General features: G+C 36.3%; 2 protein-coding genes and 1 long non-coding RNA gene across 6 annotated transcripts in view; 1 reads left to right on the top strand and 2 right to left on the bottom strand.

Moving 5' to 3' along the window:
• LOC117242006 (TGF-beta receptor type-1) overlaps positions 1-23,360 on the top strand; it is a 77,505-nt gene that overhangs the window by 49,423 nt on the left and 4,722 nt on the right. For 3 of the 4 annotated variants that reach the window (XM_033508336.1, XM_033508334.1, XM_033508337.1), the window contains 4 exons: positions 8,466-8,693; positions 9,613-9,846; positions 13,128-13,468; positions 18,919-19,158. In XM_033508336.1, the coding sequence (XP_033364227.1) occupies positions 8,466-8,693; positions 9,613-9,846; positions 13,128-13,468; positions 18,919-19,158 (1,043 nt within the window). The remainder of the gene's footprint in view (positions 1-8,465; positions 8,694-9,612; positions 9,847-13,127; positions 13,469-18,918; positions 19,159-23,360) is intronic. The other variant, XM_033508335.1, reaches the window with a different exon arrangement.
• Positions 531-18,627, bottom strand: LOC117242011. Its single transcript, XR_004495160.1, has 3 exons — positions 18,616-18,627; positions 1,296-1,302; positions 531-657 (listed from the first exon to the last, which is right to left on the bottom strand). It is a non-coding gene; the product is annotated as an uncharacterized LOC117242011 (long non-coding RNA).
• LOC117242010 lies at positions 2,251-4,104 on the bottom strand. Its single transcript, XM_033508344.1, has one exon. It carries the CDS (start codon positions 3,173-3,175, stop codon positions 2,834-2,836), a length of 342 nt encoding a protein of 113 aa, XP_033364235.1. The 5' UTR covers positions 3,176-4,104; the 3' UTR covers positions 2,251-2,833.

Genomic DNA, 23,360 nt, shown 5'->3' on the forward strand with positions numbered 1-23,360 from the left:
AAAAGAAGAACTGAACTAGTGCATATTGATCGATTTACATTTTCAAGGCGATAGTGACATGCGATATTCAATATCTAACGCTGAAAGTTAAAAGTAATCAATATTATATATTCTTATCTTCATCAATAGATACTTTTGCGTAGAAATCGGCAAAAAAAAATTATTTTAAATTGTAATAGTATATTCTTTTACTTATTGTAATCCTACCTAAATAAAGAGAATCTTCGCAACGACGACCTTGGAAAAACATGTGCGATAAAAACAGAATAAATATAAAAATGAAGTAAACAAAAAGGAAAAGAAAAAAAGAATTTTGGGCTTTTAATCATCGATTTTTGATGCTTTTTGTGAATTGTCTGGGTTCGGGTGATCATCTTTGTCACATACACATTACATGTCTATACATGTCCTTTGTAAGTATATACACGTTATCTTTGTTCATGCGTCCCGTTTCACTATATCGAGCTGACATAATGCAGCGACCGCGAAACGAAACACCGTGATTCGTTTACAGCCCGCGTTTCCCTTGTCAGAGAACTGTTTGCGAAGCTTGAAATTCAATATTTTGCACCGCTATTGTAAGGCCGCTGTTTCATTGCATAACCCGATGATACATTCTATTTACATTATGATAACTTACGTCCGTCTTTTGCAAATCTACGGTGAGTACCGAAAATATTAGAACGACGTATTAGGAAATAATTTACTATGGAAAATATTTAAAATAAATTTATGTTAGTACCTATATATTATATAGGTACATTCGCAAATATCTGCGAAATGTTCATAAAGTTAAAGCAGAATTCAATAACGTGCGAGCAAATTGCACATTTATTACGATCACATTTATTTCACATTTTGTAGAAATAATATCTAATAACAGTATTCGAACATTATGTTGTAGAGTCCATAATATATGAATAGATATATGTATTTAGCCAATGGCCTAAGATAAAAAAGTTTGTTCAGTATGCCACTAATAGTACTTGAGAGTAAATGGAAACGAAAATTTAAGTGTCCAAATATTTTGCACAGTAGTCCAAGTAAATACTTGTAAATTATCGCAAGCATATTGAGCAACGATATAATGAAATTAATCGAACAGCATTTCGTTATTATCGGGATTTTTCACTATCTGCATAAGAAATTGTTATTGTTATCGTTCTGTGTCTTATTATTTCTACTATCTTGCTGCATATTCTTTCCGAGATTTTTGTTGAGATCAAATATTTGCAATATTTCTTCGCTGTTATACTTTTCTATTATGTTGTATAGCGAATCGTTAGTATCGCAACGAATTTACTTTTGTTGACATTTTAGTTAAAATTTTCCCTTGAAATTGTTTTGCTACATAAAATTAAACGATAGTAATTAAATATTCGATTTTTTACTTTTTATCGTAAATTTCCCAGTTTTAATTTTTTTCTAACACAATTGTTAAAAAATAATAATTAAATATTCGATTGGCCTTTCGACCTTTCATTTGAAATCCTCTCGTTCTGCTCTTCTTGCGACATAGAAATATTAAAAAACTTAAAAATTACGTGTTTAATTAATCATTTAACTTTTTATTTTCTGTTTCCATTTTCTTGTAACATAAAACGTATTAAAAAATGAATTTATTGTCGCGTTAGGTTTGAAATCTGCAAAACCATACTTGTGTGAAATTTCAAATAGTAGATTGTTCAAATAGCGATGTCGAACGGGGACATTGAAACGTCATTTAGAGAGAAATTGGAAAAATGAAGCTAGTACAACTGAAGGTAAAAGCCAAACATCTTCTCGTTTCATCGCCACGATTCGCCATTCTTTGTCACGAATGTCACGAATGTCACGATGCAACGACGATGACGATACGTTGCGTCATCAGATATGTAAGTACATAGATATGTATATGTCTATTGTCCACTGCCGGAGACAAGTCCCGCGAAAGGAATGCGGACCCAATTGGTTATTTCTGACAGACTCGACACAATCGTAAAGATAAGCACGCGGAATGGCCGACAGTGTCACATATACTAATATTACAATATCCATATGTGAGCAATAGAGAGCAGTGCTCTCCTTACCCCTGTGCCACGCCATCCAGCGGGACTTGTTTCCAGCAGCCCAGTATACGTGATAGTAATGTGCGTGTAATAGTAGTGTACGGCGCTTATGGTCGCTATGCTATTGACTCTTATTACAAAAACGATGTTGTAAAAACGCGCTGTCAATGGAATAAAAGGAGAACCGCCTCACGCTTATCTCCGCCGAGCTGTTTCAAATACAGACTAGCTAAAAATATTTTGATTTGAAATGCAGTTTTTATTTTACATATATCTCGATCGTACGTTCGTCTCGAGTTTAGTTATCACAAATTCTCCATGTCGAGTGTCTTGGAGCAAGTGTCAGAAGGATATTTTATATAATGAGAATATTAACCTAGCTCAAAAATAAGTAATCTGTACAATTCACAAATAATTTTGCAATAATATAAAGTCGCAGTAAAGAGTAGAACTAGGTTAAATACATAGATAATAACTTATAAGAGGTTATAAAAAGATTCTGAAATAAAATTCAGATGATTCTCTTTTCAAAACTTCCTTTTAGGTTTGGAATAATTCTTAATTCTTTGCCATATATTTTATGCCGAACAGACTCGGATAAACTTAATGTTTCGTCTTGTTTGAATCATTTTAGTTCTAATATATCCACTTATATTAACACTAGATTTACGGGCATTTTGTATATACCTATCTCTACGAGCACCCATCAAATTGACGGATAAACGAAAATACGCATTTTTCTTTAAAAAATCGATTTATTCAAATTAAGTATGAAAGGAACGATATTAGGCTTCACGTTTAAATAAATTATTAATAAATAAAAAGTCTTTTTTTTTAATTATCACTAAAAAAATAACAATAACATTAACACTAGGTTTACGGGACCCGCCAATTTGACGGATTTCGAACTTCGAAATGAAATATCTCAAAAAATCTTTCAAGAAGTTTTCCTCTTCACTATCCGAAGATCCTTCTGTCTCTCCACTTTCAGTGTATTCAGAACTTTCACTGTCAGCTTCGCTTTGGCCTAATTCATATTGATCTTCTGCGGAGGTATCCTCAGAATAATCTTCATTGATGTTGATAATTTTATTCAATATCTTATTATATCTCCTGGACTTACTCATGATTGCTAGAAAAGGGGGATTGGTCAAAAAAAGAAAATACTGTGCCCAAATTCAATTATCCTATTGCAAATACTTACAATAAGCGGAGACAATAATGGGAAATGTCTACAATAACTGAAACTTTTGCACACTGTCTTTGAAAAACGGTTTGTTTCTGAAATCAGTTAGCCCGTCAATTCGACGTGTCCCGTAAAGATAGGTATACTACATACAGATTTCAAAAATTAGGAAGTCTAGGAAAAAACAATTTTGTGTATAAATTCTTTAGATGAAATGATTAATTTACGGTGCAAAATGGTTAAAATTGGTGTTATGGTTTTTGAGATATTTCATTTCGAAGTTCGAAATCCGTCAAATTGACGGGTCCAGTAAATCTGGTGTTAAAAGTGCATCTCCTATCTGTAGTAAAATCGTCACATTGCCAGAATATAAAATATCAAAATAATTAACGAAAATATGAAAAGACTATATTTTTAGAAATAATTGAGTAAATACCTAACATATATTGTATATTAAGCATAAAGTCTGATCTATTTGTAGAAGTTTGAATCAGCCTAGTCTTTAGGGTGAGTAGGATGAAACAAGTTTCCATCTTTTTACAGCCTCTTATTTATTCAAAATACAACTACACACATACGTTACACACAAGCGTTAATTCTATGTAAATTGTATTCCACCTAGATATAAATGATAAACAAAGTTTTCTCGATATACATACATATGTATATATAAGTATAGTTTATACAGCTTTTTAATGTATACGAAGTAATACAGGCTGCAGTTTCTATCCATAACTATACGTATATCATTTACCAGAAATATTACTCTATCAAATATATAGATATATACATATCAATTTAACGCTCACCCCTTTAAAATACTTCAAATTCAAAAGTCATTCATTTAAACTTGCGAGGTCGAAATTTTGTTTTTCGCGAGAAAAATTATTTGTTATTAGTTATTAGTAATAAAAATAGAATTTTTTCTTGCTTTCATAAAGAAAATATAATGTACGAAAATTTGAAGTCGATTTTACCGAGAACAAATTTATAGTTTATTTACCGTTTAGTCGATTAATAACTTATACAAGTATGGAAGGATTAACCATATCGTTTAAAAATATATACGTACTACTTTTTAGTTGTCTTTGGTCAATTATTTGAGTCGACATATCTGGGTAAATAAAAATGAGGATACAACCCTCATAACTATCTTATTCATTTACGATTTGGGAAGAGTATGCTACTGACGTAACTGTCACGAATCGGACAAACAACCTCTCTATATACAATATATGTATGTATGTATGTATGTATATATATAATATTATTGTCATTGGCAAGTGACCGATACATAAGCTTAATAATCGTATGAAAAGTAGATAGAAAGGAATGTAATGGAGAACAGGACGGCATGGCAAGGTTGAATAAAATGGACGACAACACGACACGCTGTAGATAGAATAACAAGGCGTATTCGTGCGATATTGACGGAGGGTTGATAGAACGTATCGAAAGCGGTGTTCATCGATTATACGGGTTCCACTAAATCCGAGGGAGAGTAAGCTAGTTATTCGAGTGAGCTTTCACTGCAACGATTTGTTTCGGTTCGGATATACGCCTGTAAATAGCGTTGCTCAGCAGGTATTTTTCTTTTTCATCTTCTCTTTTTTCTGTTTTTTTTTTTTCAATATCATCGCTCGATCGTTAGAATATAACGATTATTATTAAGTTATGTTATAGCTACCAATCGATTGGAAAACTTGGCACATAAACATAGAATTATAGAAAAATTGGTTTACGTTCAGATAAAAATTTAATTTAGATTTAAATGTAAGATAGAATACGAGAACAGCGGCCTAATATCCATTAATTATTCACAGTGCGCTATATTTTCGAATTATTTTATGCTACAGTAATGATCTGTGAATTGTTACATTAATGCTATTATATTGGCTATGGCTATTATAGTTGAGATTGTGATTTTAACGATGCGAATTACAGAAAATGTGGTTTTGAGAAATGCTTATATTTGTAGGAAAGTAACTCAATGACTTGGAATACTTAATTGAAAAATATAAAGATAGAAATGTATAAATAGACGAATAAATATATATATTGAAGAAGAATGAGAATAGTATTTAATTGTTGCATGGCACTAATGTCGCATCAACGTCGACGGTCGCTATTGCCATAGCCATAGGCACTAATGTGGCAAATGATGACATTAAATCACTTTGCTATTGTAAATGCAAGTTTTTGGATTTTCGGTATTTAGGTAAACTTGTTTTATAATATTAAGCAGAAAATATTATTTAGTAAAAGTAAAAGTAACATGTAGTAGAATCAACTCGTTACATTGAAAGTGATCTAAATGATCATTAATAAACCAAATATGTTTTATTGTTTATATGCTGCTACATACTTCTACATTCTATGCACAGAATTTCTTATTGTTATAAATGTAGATATATCTACTTTATTCTATGGTATTCTTTGCTTTTAATAAATTTTCTTAATAACAGGAATTTGCTTCTGCATCTTATAAACATAGATTTAATAATGCTTGTATTTTTTTAATAAAAAATGTATATATTTAATAATATTCAATAATACATTATTCGAAACAAGTGTGCCATTAAAAACTAGCAGTAACGAATAACAAAAACTTGTATTAGTATACAAAGAGATCCATTGCTAACCTAATAATTCACAGAAATTGTTTCCTCTGCAGAAAAGCACTCGTTGATCGATGAATTTCGACGATAAAGCAATATTACAACATTTTCTAAAATTTTCTAAACAATCACGGAGTTGTTTGCTATATTTATGTACATAAACGGTTATGCAATAAAAAGAAAGTTCGATATTCGCGGAACATTTGACGCGTGAGATTGTATGCTTGGTTCAAAATGACATATATCGTGTATTACGGTCGATTTAAGGATGGGGGCACGAGTTCATGCACTAACATTACGCGTTAGCAAGATACTGGTTTTTGCCAATCTTCATCGGACATCCCCTGGACGTGCAATCATTCATCTGTGACTCGTCTGTCTCATCGTTATTCGTCATCTCATCGAATATCTCGTGGGAATCAATTTGATGCCTTATCGTGAAATTGCTAGATGGATGCTTCTTGCGCGGACGCCAATTCTGTGATCGATCCGATTTCACGAATATTTGTTCCCTGTGGCGAAGCACAGCCGTTCGTTCCCATCATCTTTCCACTTCCCCTGCAGTATGCCTCGAAAAAATTGAAAATTACGGTAATAGTAAGGTGTGTAGGTATCTATAACATAATACAATAGATTCCTATATAGTTCCATTTGTTTTTAATATCAATATTCAACTTAATATCGATTATTTAATTTGGCTCAGAGTTTGATCCGAAAGCGCTTGTATCGAAATTTAAACGGAAAGTAACTTTTTGTTTTAAACTTCGATTCAAAGAAATTGTCCATTTTTAAATTTCCTACATAAATGATTTTTCCTTTCGTAATTTGGTTCTAAAATGATTATTCATTATTCATCTTTTAAGTCGACTCGAAAGCTAAAGCGATTATTCGCTTTGAAATTCGATCTATACTGTTTCAAATCTAATTCGAAGGTAATTCTCGATTTTTTCAAAAATATCAAACACTCCTAATAGGAATATTCCAAATTTAACCTCGTGTTCTTCCTAATGTGATCCGTGTGGTTTTTCGAAGAATAACCGATTAACAGCATCCGTATGAAGGAAATCATATTCTTTATGTAGCAGAATCAATCATCAGGTAAGTGAAGCTGGGAACAGTACGATACGATGATCCAGACATCGTGAAAGGAGCGTTGCATCTACATGATGACACGATGACTCATGCGCGGTTTCCGTCATCGTTGTACGAGTAGGTATATGCACTAACCGGACAGGTAATGCAAAGAATCGCTCGTTTTGACGTGATGGAAAGAGGCAGAATCATCGAGAGGATGTTATTTCATTATAGTATGTTGATACTTTCGATGCTTTATTCTCGATCGAATTCGTTATTTTTCTTTTCTTTTTTTTCTTTCTCTATACTTGTATCTATATAATACAGACTGATATGAAAAGAATAAGGTACGATACGAATCGTGTATCGATCGTTGAAGTATTTATAAAGAATTGGAAAAGAGTTTGTCCCTAGTCCTGACCTACTGACCTTCTGACATCTAATTGTAAACTACATGCTTCTGTTGATTTAAAGTTTAAACTAAGCTGTTGCGACTCATTGCTGTATACTTCTGGGTGTGCTCATCATTTAGCCTTAGCATGTTTCACGAAGATGTTTCTGCATCTCTGTTGTTTCCCAAGCTTAACACATGTACCTCTTGATTTTTATTCCGAAAATGGCTTCGCTGGCTTTTCAAATCATTCCAAGAAACTTGTTACGTTCAATCTATTGGATTCGTTTAACTTTGTTAGCTTGATCATACTTAGAGCTCGAGTTTGTTTTTTTTGTACAGTTGAATAGTTCAGTTTACAAACTATAACGTTTCACAACATTTTTCAACTTATCTTTAAATTGTCTCTAACTGATTAATATAAATTGATTCACGGGATATTTAGCTACGATAACAAATGTTAAATTTTTTTTTCATCGAGTTAAGAAGTCTTATCTACACATAATTGTCTGTAGATACGTGTATACTAATTCAAATATTATAATAAATCTCCGTGTCTTTAGCTTTGTTAGATATCGAATTGTTATTAGAAAAAACTTTTTAACAGTTAACTTAAAAATATGTTGGATAATAGAATAGAATAGAAAGATCAACACATCCACTACGGATCCAATATTCATTACCTATCTACGATACTGTAGACTGTAAGCTAATAGTTAATTTTCATGTAATACTTGTCTGCAAATCTTTTCTATAATTTCATGATTTTCAATTTCACACTGAACGCGTTATTATCTAAGTAATCCTGAATTTTGTTAAATTCTTTGAAACCTGACAGATTACAAAACCTTGACGCGGAACAAATAGTTTCAAAGGTACTAAATGAGAAATGAAAACATTTATAAAAACAGACAGTGACAAAACAGTAGAAGATTAAAAATGAATTTAAAACTTAGCAACATTTTATTTACTTTCGTTAAAAAAGATGTGTATTGTTATTTTATATTAGATAAGTATAATAATAGTAAAAAATTAGAAGGTCGAAAGTTAGCGATAAAACTATGGTTTGAACGTTTTATGTTTCTTGGAGTGATCTGTCGCGTAAATGATTCACTATAAAATGATAATGAAGTATTTGTTGGGGAAAGTGCGGTCGGGTGGCGATGACACGGCGTGGGTTACTTGGAAAATGGCCTTGATGATAGCAATGCCAATATGCGTGATCTGCGTGGTGGTTATGGTCATTTATCACGTGCGTAAGACTCCAGAAAGGCCAGGAAATAGCGATGATTCGCAGGAGGCACCAGATCGACCCATCCTGGGTGGTGTTACCATCAGGGATATGCTGGAAATGACTACCAGTGGTAGTGGCTCAGGTAGGTCAAATTAAAGTTCTATGTATATTAATCAAACTTGTTTAACTTTCGCTATGCACTAAATTCTATATTAATCAAGTTTCATTTTTCATGTTCACTATGTACCTAGCAATGGATATTTTATAACTAAATCAGATTTGTCTGCGAAAATAGATGTCACATTTAAATTTGTTTGCGTTGCTGAAAAGATGACTAGCGTAAGGAATACGAGCTTGATTGGCTGTTTCGTATAAATTCTACACAATCAGAAAGATAGCATGCGTATTGGCCGAAAGTGTCACATATATAAATAAAATAATACAGAGGAATACCATCGCCTTGTCCCCATCGCGCTAGTCTTCTTTTCAACAGTGCACAGTACATATATGTATATCGAATATAATTGTAAATTTAACAATAATTCAAACAGTGGATTGCTACCAGTTAGTCTGTTACTTCTTCTTATTTTACACGACACTCCATCTGGACTATAGTTGTATTGATATTAATTTCAAATACGTACATTAAAGTCCAGATCGAAGTTCCGACATTTATTTATATTATACTTTCCAAAAGTATATTTATTTCTTAAAAGTGTATTTCTTTCACAAAATTTCTTTGTATTGTAAACTGTAAACGGCTTTCAAGTGTACCAGGCGTGATGGCTATTCAATATAATCCAGTTACGATAAAATGCTGCGTGTGGTGTGGGCCACGAAGAGATTAAACTGTCCTATTATTGTATCGTATTCTGTTTGAAACTCATACATTTTTACATAGAGAGTTTAACTACGAAAGGGTTTAATTATGTTGTTACTGTATCATATTCTGTTTAGAATTCGTAAATTTTCATACAAAGCACATTATTAATGTCGTGCACACGAGAGTCATTTTCAACTATACTGAAATTCGTGTTCTTCAATGCCCATCCTCTCCCAAGTAGGCCTGCCGCTTCTGGTACAGCGAAGCATAGCCCGCCAGATTCAGCTGGTGGAGACGATTGGAAAAGGTCGCTTCGGCGAGGTCTGGCGTGGTCGTTGGAGAGGTGAGAACGTTGCCGTGAAGATCTTCAGCTCGCGTGAAGAAAGGTCTTGGTTCAGGGAGGCCGAAATTTATCAGACGGTTATGCTCAGACACGATAATATCCTCGGCTTCATCGCAGCTGATAACAAAGGTGGGTACAAATTTGCATACAAGTGCATAAATATCGCGTCGAATTGGAATTCGAACAGTTTTAACTGTCGGTTACTTCACGACTCAACGACTAATTTAGCGACTTGAACCTTTTCGAGACTAACGGATAATAATTACTCGTTAATATCGGATAGCAACGAATAAGAATTGGTTGCTAGATTATAATGAACATATTCCTTAGTGTTAAGTATACATACTATGTATACTACATAGTAGAATTAAGTTATTATACAGTCAAGCTTTTTTCAATAAATTTTCCCTTGTAGACAGGGAAAGGAATGTATTGGATCTTCATATGGGATTATGATTATAGATATTATGGTTACTAAAATTTCCACATATCATGTACGGTGTAGGTATCTGATTTAGTAAGTGTAGCAATTTATTACTAGTATTATACTATACGTATTATTACTATATTATTAGTATACTACTATTCACTATACTTGTAAATTTTTCGCCCGATATAAGCTTCCACTACTACGATCTCAAAGATAGCGTGGCTTTTTTCGCTAAGAAATTTGTTATTAACATAAGTGGCTAGATCTCCAGTAGCGCTGAATGATTCTATTTATCTTAAGTCTTCGACCGTTTTTAATGCCGTATCGGATTCAGTTCTCTGTTTTAATATATTTTAATATTAGTATCTATTACTTGCTTATTGGAGCTTTTTAATGGTTCTAGTTATTCCATATTTAATGGAACTCTGTCTCAGGTTTGGGCAGGAGATCAGAACTCTCATCAGGTTTGGGTATGGTGTAAACGGTTAATGAGATTGTTCCCATTGTCTGTATATTCTTTGCCTATTTCCGATAAATTTTCTAAAAAGACTGCATAGCTGCAAAGAGTTCAGTGAAAATTATTTTGGATTACATTGCTTTATTGTCTTAATTGAATTCATAATAAATTGATCAATGTTTGGTACCGGGCATAAAATTCGAAACTTGCTCCTGAGTTTCTTTTTGGTAGGTTTCGCCTATACGTGACAAGTGATATGATACTTGCGAGGTTCTCCTCATTGCCCATAGCATGAATTATCAGATTGAACTTGGATTCGATCGATCAGGAGTATCTGATAAGATAGAATTAAAGGGTAATGCTCGTCTAGTTTTTGCTTTGGCCGATAGGAATGTGATTGTAGGTATAAGGGATGAGGCATTGTTCATTAGATTTTTATCTGTTCCGCTCGATTTATTATTTATTTTATTGCTAGTTTGACTTGTGTCAACAGTTGCTGGAAATGTAGTATTTGATTCTGAACTTCTTAAAGCATCTGTTTAGCCTTATGTACATATATTATGTATATATATCCTCTTGTATAGGAAGGAAGTATGTAAGATTCCCAGAGGATATGAAAGTCCAGTAGTTCGTATTATCAAATTGAATTTAGAGGACCTCAGGGAACTTATCAGTATCATCATTTATCAGTATAAAAACCTGTCATCGGGAACTCATGATATGTGACAGTCGTTGTTCGCTTAAACGAGCTCTCAGGAATGATATGGCAGAGTATGGTTTCAACCCTAATTTGTGTAGAATGTCAACTATTAAAACGTAAGGAATAATCTGAGGGACATTCGATAAAATGATCCTTTCTATTCTGTTAATTAGTAGTCTAATTTCCAACTCGTTGTTATTGATTTTGATCATAGGGCGCTTTTTATGACGTTAATAACTATAAGTTGAACAGAAAATACAGATTTGATTTTTATTTTTTTGTCTTTAAATAACATTAAACAAGGAAATAGATATCACCGATGGTTTCCTTTACTCGAGTAACACCAAATTAAAGAAAGACTGTCTTTCTAAACTATAGCTGCCGAGATAATGCGATTTTTTCCATGAGTTACAGTTTTCGCGCGATCGCGGTTCCGGTCGAGTCAACAACGACGCGTTGAGCTCTCATTGTCAACAGCCTCGTTCGCTACATTGAAGGCTTCTAATCGCCTGCTGTGTAAATGTGTTGTAAATGTTCATTAATTAATTAATCTTTTATAGTCATCCAATCAATACGAAAGGATCCACATATAATACAAGTAATAAACTGTAAAGCGACGCCTGTTTCATTTCCTAATGTTTCGCATTGACGATTTTTTGAACGAAGAAAAATAGATCTCTGTCAGTACCTAGTCAATAGTCTAAATCCTAGAGAAATCCTTTTTTTTTAAATTACATGAAATGATTTTCAGAAATTGATAGAAACAAATTCTACTATGGTAGGATAAAAAATGTAAAAGTTATTGCATTTTACAACTAATAAAAAATGATCGTAGCTGTATTTTAGCCAAGAGTTTGAATGAAAACATCTTGCTCGGTTAAATATCAAAATATTTCCCGTTTCGTAAGTTGAAAAATTGATTGTGCGAAAATTAAGAAACGGATCGATTCGAAATTTGGTTCACTACACGTAGTTTGATACGACTAATACTAACTTACCACAGATCCTCGATATTTTAAGACGATTTCACCTAAAATTATAAAGGATTTAAGAAAAACGGATTTCTTCGCATCTTTTACTAATTTGTCATCTAACAATTGGATTTATCGTAACGTAACAGTTAAAATTTTACATATATTTATAATAATTTTATTAGCTACAACTTTTTATTGAAACTTCTCACGCACGACAAATTGTTTCCAAGGTACAAAGTCAAGTGTAAAAAAAAGTCTTTTTTCCGTTTAATTGATATTTTTTTTGTGAAACAACGGAGGTAAAAATTGTATGAAAACCGCTTATTTTGTGCAAAGTATCGTTCCGAATCATATTATGCAAAAACATTTTTATTATTAATTTATTCCTAAAGAAATATTGAGTAGGCTGGACTAATTGTAATTACACATATGCATATACATGTACAAAGCAACCTGCACGCGTGTACGCGCTGTGAACAACCAGATTTTAGGCTGTATGTAAACTTCGCGTCATTCGCGCAATACGTTCACCAAGCACGACTGAGATGCGTCGAAACCATCCTGAGTAAAGAGAGAACTTTCAATTTAAATTCAAATGACCTAGATCCGTTACTCTTCACTAGACATTGTAAGCTAAACTTAATAATAAAACCAGTGAATAAATATAGTCAGAGAAAGCAAAGAATATGTTTCTTGCTTGTTTTCACTATATCCTTTCTATTGTTCTTTGTAAAGGTGCCTACAATACGAATCCCTCGATTTATTGGAATTTAAGCAAACACTAATGTATGCGACATACTATTTAGATTAAGAATAATCCGAAATACAAGTTATGTCTTTGTTCCTCAGATAATGGTACGTGGACCCAGCTGTGGTTGATCACAGATTATCACGAGAAGGGTTCGCTGTTCGATTATTTGAACAGATCGACCGTTGATACGAACGGTATGATCAGGATGGCTCTGTCGATTGCCACCGGGTTAGCGCATCTTCACATGGAGATCGTCGGCACGCAAGGGAAACCAGCCATCGCTCACAGGGATCTCAAGTCGAAAAATATCCTCGTGAAGACGAATGGCACATGCGCGATCGGCGATCTTGGATTGGCCGTCAGACATGATGTAATAACAGACACCGTCGATATCCAGCTAAATAATCGGGTGGGCACTAAGCGGTACATGGCACCTGAGGTAAATTATAAATTTAAAAAATTCACATTTTACCCATTCGCTTTGTTTATCGAAATAGCCAAATGTGAGATATATTGAAAATATATTTTTTTTTTTATTTATTTGTTGAAATTACAATCAATTCTCGCGTTGAGAATTTTCAGTAATTTTTCTGGCGTGGCGCAGTGACATGGCTGTTTATTTACAATAAGTTAATACTTATTATAGATAGGTATAATTTATAAGTATTATAAGTAAGTGCATATGCTTAATTTAGATAATTAAATGAATCTAACGTTTAGGTCTAGCGGGTAGTGCCTCTTCAGCCTGCGAATCTGGTCCGTCGTATCGAGCAGTCCAGTGATTAGGGGGTTTCGGTGTTTGTTGATTCTTTTGCTGTATCTGTCGCTATATTTTGCTATTTCCTCTTTGACGGTGGGTATCTTGAGGTCGCGGTGTATTGTTTCATTGGTTACATACCAAGGTGCGTCAATTAGGGATCTTAGCGTTTTCGATTGAAAGCGTTGGAGTATTTCAATGTTGGAGTTATTTGCTGTTCCCCATAGTTGGATTCCGTAGGTCCAGATAGGTTTTATTACGGTCTTGTAGAGGGTAATTTTATTCTGTATATTTAGTTTGGAGCGTCGGCCCGTGAGCCAATAGAGTTTTTTTAGTTTGTCCTTTAGTTGCTTCCTTTTATCTGAGATGTGTGTCTTCCACGTCAGTCTCCTGTCCAGGGTCATGCCCAGGTATCGGACTGTGTCCCTGCTAGGAACTGTTGCATTGTTGATGGTGACCTGGGGGCAGGTTTGTTTTCGGAGCGTGAAGGTTACATGTGAGGATTTCTTTTCGTTGACTTTGAAGCCCCATTTGTGAAACCACTTTTCCATGGAGTCGAGACTTCGCTGGAGAGTGGATGAGGCTGAGGATGAGTGTAGCTAATAGCGCTGTGTCGTCTGCAAATGTCGCTATTGTTATATCGTTTGATATAGGTAGGTCGGCAGTGTAGATGGAGAGCAACAGGGGTCCGAGGACACTACCTTGGGGTATGCCGGATTCTATTGGGAATGTTGCGGAAGTGGCGTCTAGGCATTTAACCATGAATTGTCTATTGGTTAGATAAGATTTTAGGATGGAATAGTAGGGGTGAGGTAGGATCTTTTTAAGCTTGTATAGTAGCCCTTCATGCCATACTTTGTGGAATGCCTGTTGGATGTCTAGGAAAACCGCTGAGCAATATTTTTTCTTTTCGAGTGTTTGGCTGATCGTATGAGTTAAGCGGTGGATTTGCTCTACTGTAGAATGATGTTTTCGGAAGCCGAATTGGTGATCTGGGAGTGTTTTCAAGTTCTCTAGGATTGGAAGGAGTCGGTTCGTGAGCATCTTCTCGAATAGTTTGGACAGGGTAGGTAAAAGACTGATTGGGCGATAAGAGCTGGTTTCGTATATCGGTTTACCGGGTTTAGGGATGAGGGTAATCAATGAGATTTTCCAGGCCTTAGTATAGTGTTCCAGACGAAGGATAGCATTAAAAATCGATGTGATGAGTGCTATCCCCTTTGTGGGAAGTTCCTTGATTGCTTTATTGCCTATTAGGTCGTGTCCTGCTGCTTTCTTGGGGTTTATGCGACTGATTGTTTCTATAGTCTCTGCAGAGGAGAAGGGTTCGATAGGAGGGGACATTTGGAAGGGGGTGTGCAGGTATTCAGTAACGTCCGCGGCGGCTTTGGGGGAATGGGGTTTGAATACTTTTGACAAGTGTTTAGCAAACAGGTCGGCTTTTTCTATAGGGCTTCGCGCCCATCCACCTTGCGGGCGGCGGATAGGTGGGATTATTTGTGGGGGGCGTGTGAGTTTCCTGGAGGCCTTCCATAGTGAGTAGTTGGCGTCGGCTGTGGGGGATAAGCTGGCGAGGTATTTATGGAAACAGTCGTTTTTATAGTTTCTTAAGGTTCTGGATAGCTTTTTAGTTGCGTTGTTAAGTTTGCGTTTGTCCTCCAGTGTTCTATGGGTCTGCCATACTCTTCTTAGTCTTCGTTTTTCTGCTATTTTTTTTAGTATGTAATGGGGATATTCTTGTTTGCTGTTAGATGGCTTTGTCGGTGTGGAGAGGCGGATTGCGTTTATTATGCTCGTGTTTAAGTATTCCGTGGCTGCTTCGATATCTTCCTTTGTTTTTAGTGGGGTGAAGGCTGAGGTTGAGTGTGTAAAGACTTCTCTGAAGAGCTGCCAGTTGGTGTGTTGGTTGTGAATGGAGCCATTAGGTGTATTCTCGATGATTGTTGAACTGACTGTTGCTATCACGGGAGAATGATCAGAGGAGAGATCAGCCGAGGAGTTGATCTGGACGTGTCTTGACGGGATATTTTTAGTTATGAAGAAGTCGAGAAGATCGGGTATTTTGTTGGTGTCAGTGGGCCAGTATGTGGGTTCGTATGTGGTGAGGTAGTTGAGGTTGTTGTTTGTTATGCTGTTTAAGAGGTTTTTGCCTCTTGCTGTAACCAGTCTGCTGCCCCATTGGATGTGCTTGGCGTTATAGTCTCCTCCAACTATGAATCTGTTGCCCAGGGTATCCAGGAAGTTATCAAAGTCTTCTTTGGCGATGGAGTGTCTGGGAGGGCAGTATACTGCTGAGGTGGTGATTGAGCCATGACAGTCTTCTATTGCTACGTTTGTTGCTTGGAGGTAGTCTTTCTGGAATGATGGGAGTTCGTAGCGCTTAATACTTGCTTTGATTATTATTCCGGTGCCACCGTGGGCCTTTCCGCTGGGGTGTTGGGTATGGTAGAATTTGTAACCATTTATTTTCAGGTAGCTCTTGTCGGTGAAGTGGGTTTCCGATACGAGCATTACGTCGATTTGCTGGTGTTTTAAGAAGAGTTCTAGTTCAAGTTTGTGTTGCGCTAGACCGTTGGCGTTCCAGAGCGCCTTGGTTTTATTTTGAGTCGGGGCGTGCTAATTTTTCCACGATGAGTGTTAGTAGCGATAGCAAGTGATTTATTTGCTCCGATTGTTTCTCTATTAGCTTTTCAAGCCTTGAGGAGTTGTCTGTGTTTGGTGGGTTGGGGTCACTGTTTTGGGGAAGGTTCCTTTGGCTGTTCGGGTTATTTTGGATGCCTTGTACTGCTTGGGCATAGGAGGTTGAGGTGGAGATGAATTTGGTAGGACTGTGTGTTTGGTTGGTTGAGGGGGTTGGGGTAGTCGTGAATTTCGGCGGGCTGGGTGTTTGGTTGGATACCTCTTTTGCTCTGAGCTTAGGGTACCTGTTCGTGTATAGTGTTTTATATGCTGGGCAGCCTTTATAGTTGGCAGGGTGGTCCCCTTGGCAGTGGATGCATTTCGCTGGGGTTTCCGATGATTTGGCGCACTGGTCAGTGGAGTGAGAGCCTGCGCATTTAACGCAGCGGAAAGTATGGTTGCAGTATTTCTGCGTATGACCGTACCTTTGGCACCTTTTGCACTGCACTATTTCTTTTTTCACGAGCGGTGGTTCGATCTTTACTATCGCGTTCATTAGGCGACTGATGTTGTATATTTCCTTATTGTTCGGTTTTTGTTTAATGTCTAGGAAGAATAAGGATAACGGGTCTTTCGAGACTCTATGCCTTATATTACTTACGTTGATGACTTCGTGGCCGAGTTTGGAGAGTTCGTATTTTAGTTCGTCTATGTCTGCTGAGTGGTGTATGTTTCGTAGGACCACCCGGAAAGGCCTTTCCTGTTTGAGTTGGTAGGTGTGGAAATTGGCGTTCAGGGTCCTGAGTGTCTTGGTGAGTTTTCTGTAAGCTTCTGGGTTCGTCGGTAGTATTTTAACTTTATTGTTGCTTATCTTCAGGTTATATTCCTCCTTGCTGATATCTCTCTCTAGGGACTTGGTCATTGTCTGTATGTCAATGACGTCGTCCACAAATATTGGTGGGGGAGGGGGGATTCTCTGTGAGTGTTGGTTTGGTGGCGGTTCTACGATTTCCATGGCGTCGTTTGAGGATTCCAGTACGGCGAACCTGTTGTGTGTGTTTATTTGCGTTGCTGTTTCTATTTTCCTTTTCTTTGTAGTGTTGGCGTCGTTAGTGCGGAGAGTTCTGCTACACTTCTGCCACGGGGGGGGGGGGTAGCACGGGGTAGCTGCGAGTCTGCTCCGGAGAGCCTGGTCGCGGTTGCTGGGCCATCATCGAGCTAGTTAATTCGGAATGAACAACTAGTCGTGAGGCTGTGAGGCTAGTATTCGGGTTGGGGTTAGGTGCGTGGGATTTTCTTCTCCCTAGAGGGTAAGGGACACTTAGCTGTGTTCTCTTTCGACGATTGGGCGACACGTGTTGTTTTCGAACTACGCTGGGCACTAGAGACACGTCTGCACGCTTCGGCACTCCACAGCGAACTGATATTGAAAATATTGAATTCTAATATATTAGGTTGTCCCAAAAGTTTCTTTCGTTTTATAAGGAAATAATAGATGCGCAACATTTTTCGTTTTATTCATTTTGTAGTAATACAACAAAATGGATCATACATAGTTCAATAAAATAATATAAAACAAAAGATGCTGTATTTATTATTGCCTTATAAAACGAAAGAAACTTTTAGGACAACCTGATATATATATATATATATATATATATATATATATGCGTATATATTATTATGTACATATACGTATACATGTGTATATAAAAATACGACAAATTTATATTATATAACTTATAAGTTATATTATATAACTATATTATAATACTATAAGTTATATTATATAACTCAACACATGTTCAAGTATTATAAGCATATAAATAGAGGAATCCTTATTCGTAAATTGAAAAGTAATTATGTTATGGAAATTTCTATTTCCATTTTTATTTCTGTAATACATATCAGATTTGAAAATATATTTTTCGTACCCTTGGTTCTGTTTTTATACAAATCTTTCTTACACCATTTTCATTTAATATAATTCAGATAAGAAATTCAATTTCTTTTCCCATACAATTTAATTTAGATTTAATGCGATTCAAATGGAGTCTTTTTCCTAAAAATATCAGTACGTAACCCAATCAAAGATTTGTTTCATCTACTGAATATATATTATAATAAGCAATTTGCTTTGGACATTTCATAGATTTTTGAATATCATATGCATTTTGATGTTTGGAAACATCTCATAAAGGCATAAATACTCGCGATTTATCGATTGTTATTGATTCAAATAAATACGACAAATTTTTCCTCCCTTAGAATTAACGATGACCGACCTACCTCGCAATATTTCAAACTTAAAAAAATTTTGGAGAAGTCGATATTTTCTTACATATGCTATAAAACACATTTAATCGCTACTTTTGAGATTGGTGTTTGGCACGGAAGCGGGAAAGGCAGCAAAGTTAACTCGCTGGTTCTCAAACTTTTCGCTACGGAGAAAGCCCATTTTCATTCTCCTCTTGAAGAGTGCGGTTGCTGAGAATTGTTACTTCTGCTTTTAGGTTCTCGAAGAGACGATAAACATGAACCACTTTGATTCCTTCAAGAGGGCTGACGTGTACGCTCTCGGGCTGATCCTCTGGGAGATCGCAAGGCGATGCAACGTCGGCGGAATTCACGACGAATATCAGCTGCCGTTTTACGACTTGGTGCCTTCTGATCCGACGATCGAAGAGATGCGTAAGGTTGTGTGTACCGACAGACAGAGGCCATCGATACCGAATCGGTGGCAGTCGATCGAGGTACGTGCCACGTGCTGCTTCTCAAAGCTTCTCAAAACTTCTACAAAGCTCTGATCCTTGCGTTCTTAAGAAAAGGGTTGAGATTATGCCATAAACCTCACTTCGCGTTGTGAATTTGCTACTGTTTATGTTCGGGCTGTTCTACGTAAGACGTAAATAAGTCAAATCGTAGGTTTAAAATAATAGACAGCAGAGTAGAACTATTTTATTACATATAATTAGCTATCAGATACATAAAAGGAGTTTTCTGATTCTCTTTACTACTTACGATTTTTCATTTACATAATACAAGTTTACGTTCATTTAATCCGTAATCAAGCAGTCTGTTAGGTAATCAGTCAGTGGCATAAATTATTCTAATAATGAGTCTTATTTACCCGCAGCGCTGAAAACATTTTAACTGTTATTCCACTGATCACTCCTAATAATTTTAAAACAGAGGTTGGTTATTATAAGTGTTATTATAGTGTTATGAGTCGGAGCTGCGAGTAGTGCGAGAACCCGGCAATTGTATTTTATAGAATACGGATTTTATATATATATATATGTCGGAGATGAAAGAACACCGGAGTCTGTAATTGAACAATTGTAGTTATTCAATCCGATTGTAATTGTTCGAGAGTTGTGATAATGAGCTTGGGCTCGAGTCGACAGTCAGTCGCCGAACGTAGCCGCGGTCACGGGATGAACGCTTTGTCTAACAAAGGTATGGAGTAATTCTATAGCTCTCCTTAAAAGAAATATTTGTGGCGACACGCGACAGTAAACATTCCAGCGGTTTCTGTCCCGTGGCTCGCCATACGCAGACCCTATTCTTCGAGCAAGATGATTGCCAAATGTCGATGCGTCTCCGGAGTACATGTTCAGCTAGCCTGAGGGCCCGTCATAAATCTTAGGATTTAGTTGACTAAAGTCTTTCAAACAAACAGTCTTTGTCCCAACTACGGGAAGATAGGAGAAACCTATTTTTCAACGAACGGCGTCTCCCACTAGCAACTTTCCCTCGAGGGCGGCTAGTATCCTTTTCTAATCACCGATATGGAGATTGACCAATTAGCAGCAACGCCAAATTCCGTCACCTTCTGAACGAAGGCTATCCTCAACGAATCCGATGATCTCGTGTCCTCAGACACACACTATCATAGCTTTCCTCTGCAGCATCATCGCGACGGAGAGTCATTCTCTCGTGAGGTCGTATTAGTAAATTAGTTAGTGTCTGTACGCTCGGTGGATATTCCAAGTTTTCGCAAAGAGTCCGACTTAGATTTTTGTGAGCACGTACATCTATCATCCCGTTGACCGCGGATTTGTTATTGAACCTAAGACCAACATCACTAGTATCGCGAGTGTCCAACCGCCGCGGTTGTTTGTCGAGTCGGTAGTATCCATACTCGTATTAACAGACCGTACCTTCGTTATAACCCAACGATGGCCGATTCCAATGACGATTTATCAAACGCCCACAACCCTATTCCTGACGCTTCTCCGACATATATATAATCCGTATACATATATACATCCGTATTCTATAAATACCATAAAATAAATGTAAATTGGTTAGTAGGTAAATACGCGGTCAAACGTGATACGAAATCAGGACGCTAGGACTGTTGTTTGCGAGGACGAACCTGACGTGAAGGAACCTGTAAGATGCGGACATAGGGAGTCATGAGAAATATTAGTATTGATTCTGTGTTTTGTTTAAGAAAAGTCAACACAATTTGAGTAGTAAAATCGTATCATGTGGGTAATATTCAACTATCTTTGTGAAGGATTGCAAAACGTGGGTATTAGATCTAAAACAATTAGATTCGAATTTCGAACCCAGATATGGATATTATAATTATAATCAGAAAGATTATTATATGTGTGATTATGAGCGTGGATGCTCGATTTTGACACACTGGCAGTACGGTAACTAGCGATGCCAAATAGAATCAAATGATCAAATGAATTTACCTGAGGTGAGGTTCGCTCGTAATTATATGAAGAGCTCCGTCCGAAGATATTACAAATGCAGTCTCCTTCTTACTCTTTAGTCGTTATAACTTTCGGAGCGAAAAAGTCGCTATCCTGCCCGCCACTCCCGTTTACGCTCGTCGCTCTTTTGGATTTTAGATAGATCTAAAATTGTAATTTTAATCTATCGAACACGGAGAAAGACATTCTTCTTATTACAGAATTTTTTGGTGGAGATCTGATTATCGATGCAGTTTTGTAGTCTTAAGGATTTTAGGAGGCAGCATTTTCTGAAACTAAGGGAATTTTGTGACTGGAGTCGGTTGGAATAGGAGAATCTACCTGCAAGGCGATTGGCGCGAAAAAATATAACCCTTCTGAGTTTGCAAAGAATGGTACTTGGATTCTTCTCACGTGGCGACGCGATGTGACGGTCTATTAGGTATCCAGCTCAATCGCAGCTGTGTTACTTACATTGCTTAGATAAAGGATATTTAAAACTAGAGAAATTTAAAATAAAAGGTGTTTCTGTTTTTTGAGTGCTCTTGAATGTATCTCAAGAGTGTGGCGGAGACAGGATATTTTCCATGCGTAATAATAGTAAGATAATTAAATGCATTATTTAGTGTAAGGACATGTAAGAAATACATGTTTCACAGTAGTTTATATTTCGTAATTATGCAATGTGAACTACATGTCACTGCCGCTATTTCTAAGATGCTTAGCTAATCTCCGAGTCGATACGATACTGTACGTTCGTCATCACGGAAAAGGATGGGCCTTTTACACTCCTACGAAGGCAAGGAGCTTGTTGCCATTCAATTAGACAAATTCTACGTCGTTCCTCGTCCACTATTTTATGCTTTTATATTCTACGTGGATGCTTCCAATGCAATAACGCATACGCTGCTACGGACGCAGAATTCACTGTAGTGTCACCGACAGTTTCTTTCGAAGATCTCGGAAACTAAGCCCTTACCGAAGATCGATGGTTATATGTACAGGAAAAAATTGTGTAAAGCGTTCTCAACATACATATTTCAAAATCATTGTAATTGGGGAGGCGGTAACTTTTTGTATAGTTTCACTTGATTGACCAAATGAAAATTAGAATAAAGCGCAATATTCCATATATCAATCGATTCGTCAAAGATTATTTCACGTTAATGGAGAATCGTTCGCTATAACTGCGAGTGCCTATTCCAGAATGAAGTGTACCTAATCGGAATGACAATTTAATCGAAGTTTTTTTCGCTAACTGAACGTTTTGGAAACTGAGGCCGAACGGGGATCATATGTACAGGAATAACTGGTTCAAAATATTGATTTTAATGGTAAAATCTTGAAAAACCTTTCCCCAAAAGCAATACGATTAATCACAATAATATTCAATGCAATTTTAAGAATCGATAATGTTACCTAAGCCAGGCAAAGAATCACACCAAACTGCATCTTACAGACCAATATCACTACTTCCTGTGTTTTCCCAAATACTAGAGAAAATAATATACGATCGCCTAAAATCAACAATAGAGAAAGAAAAATTAATACCAGATCACCAATTTGGATTCAGAAACAAACGCTCCACGACAGAGCAAATGCACAGACTCACTAATGAAACAATACTAGCATTAGAAAACAAACAATACTGCACAGCCCTCTTTATGGACATCGAGAAAACATTTGACAAAATAAACCACGAAAGTCTACTACAAACAATCAGGAAACAATTCCCGGAGCAAATATACCAATTAATAAAATCTTACTTGAGCAGCAGAACCTTCGTAATAAAAATTAAGGACACATACTCTGAAGTCAAAGACATCAAGGCAGGGGTATCGCAAGGAAGCGTCTTAGGCCCGATATTATACACATTATAAATGACCGACATATCAACATCTACCAAAAGCAAAATACTGACATTCGCGGACGACACAACGGTACTAGTCAGGCACACTAACCCTGTGACAGCAGTTGCATTAATACAAGAACATATCACAAAAATAGAAAAGTGGCTACAACATAAACGAATAAAAGAAAACTTCAGTAAATGCAACCATATTACATTTACACCAAGGAAACGGAAATCATCAAGTATCCAATTGAATGGGACGTGCATAACACAATGAAAGCAAGTTAAATACTTAGGAACACTTAGACTCACAACTGACATGGAAGCAACATACTAAATCAATTATAGACTGAATACGGATAAAAAGAAGACAAATTTACTGGTTAACTGG

Source organism: Bombus vosnesenskii, unplaced genomic scaffold, assembly GCF_011952255.1.
Source record: "Bombus vosnesenskii isolate JDL3184/JDL3185 unplaced genomic scaffold, Bvos_JDL3184-5_v1.1 scf7180000016262, whole genome shotgun sequence".
Lineage (NCBI taxonomy): Eukaryota > Metazoa > Arthropoda > Insecta > Hymenoptera > Apidae > Bombus > Bombus vosnesenskii.

Bases quoted from the DNA above. Each gene is read 5' to 3' on its own strand.
- LOC117242010 (XM_033508344.1), bottom strand. From the start codon at position 3,175: ATGAGTAAGTCCAGGAGATATAATAAGATATTGAATAAAATTATCAAC.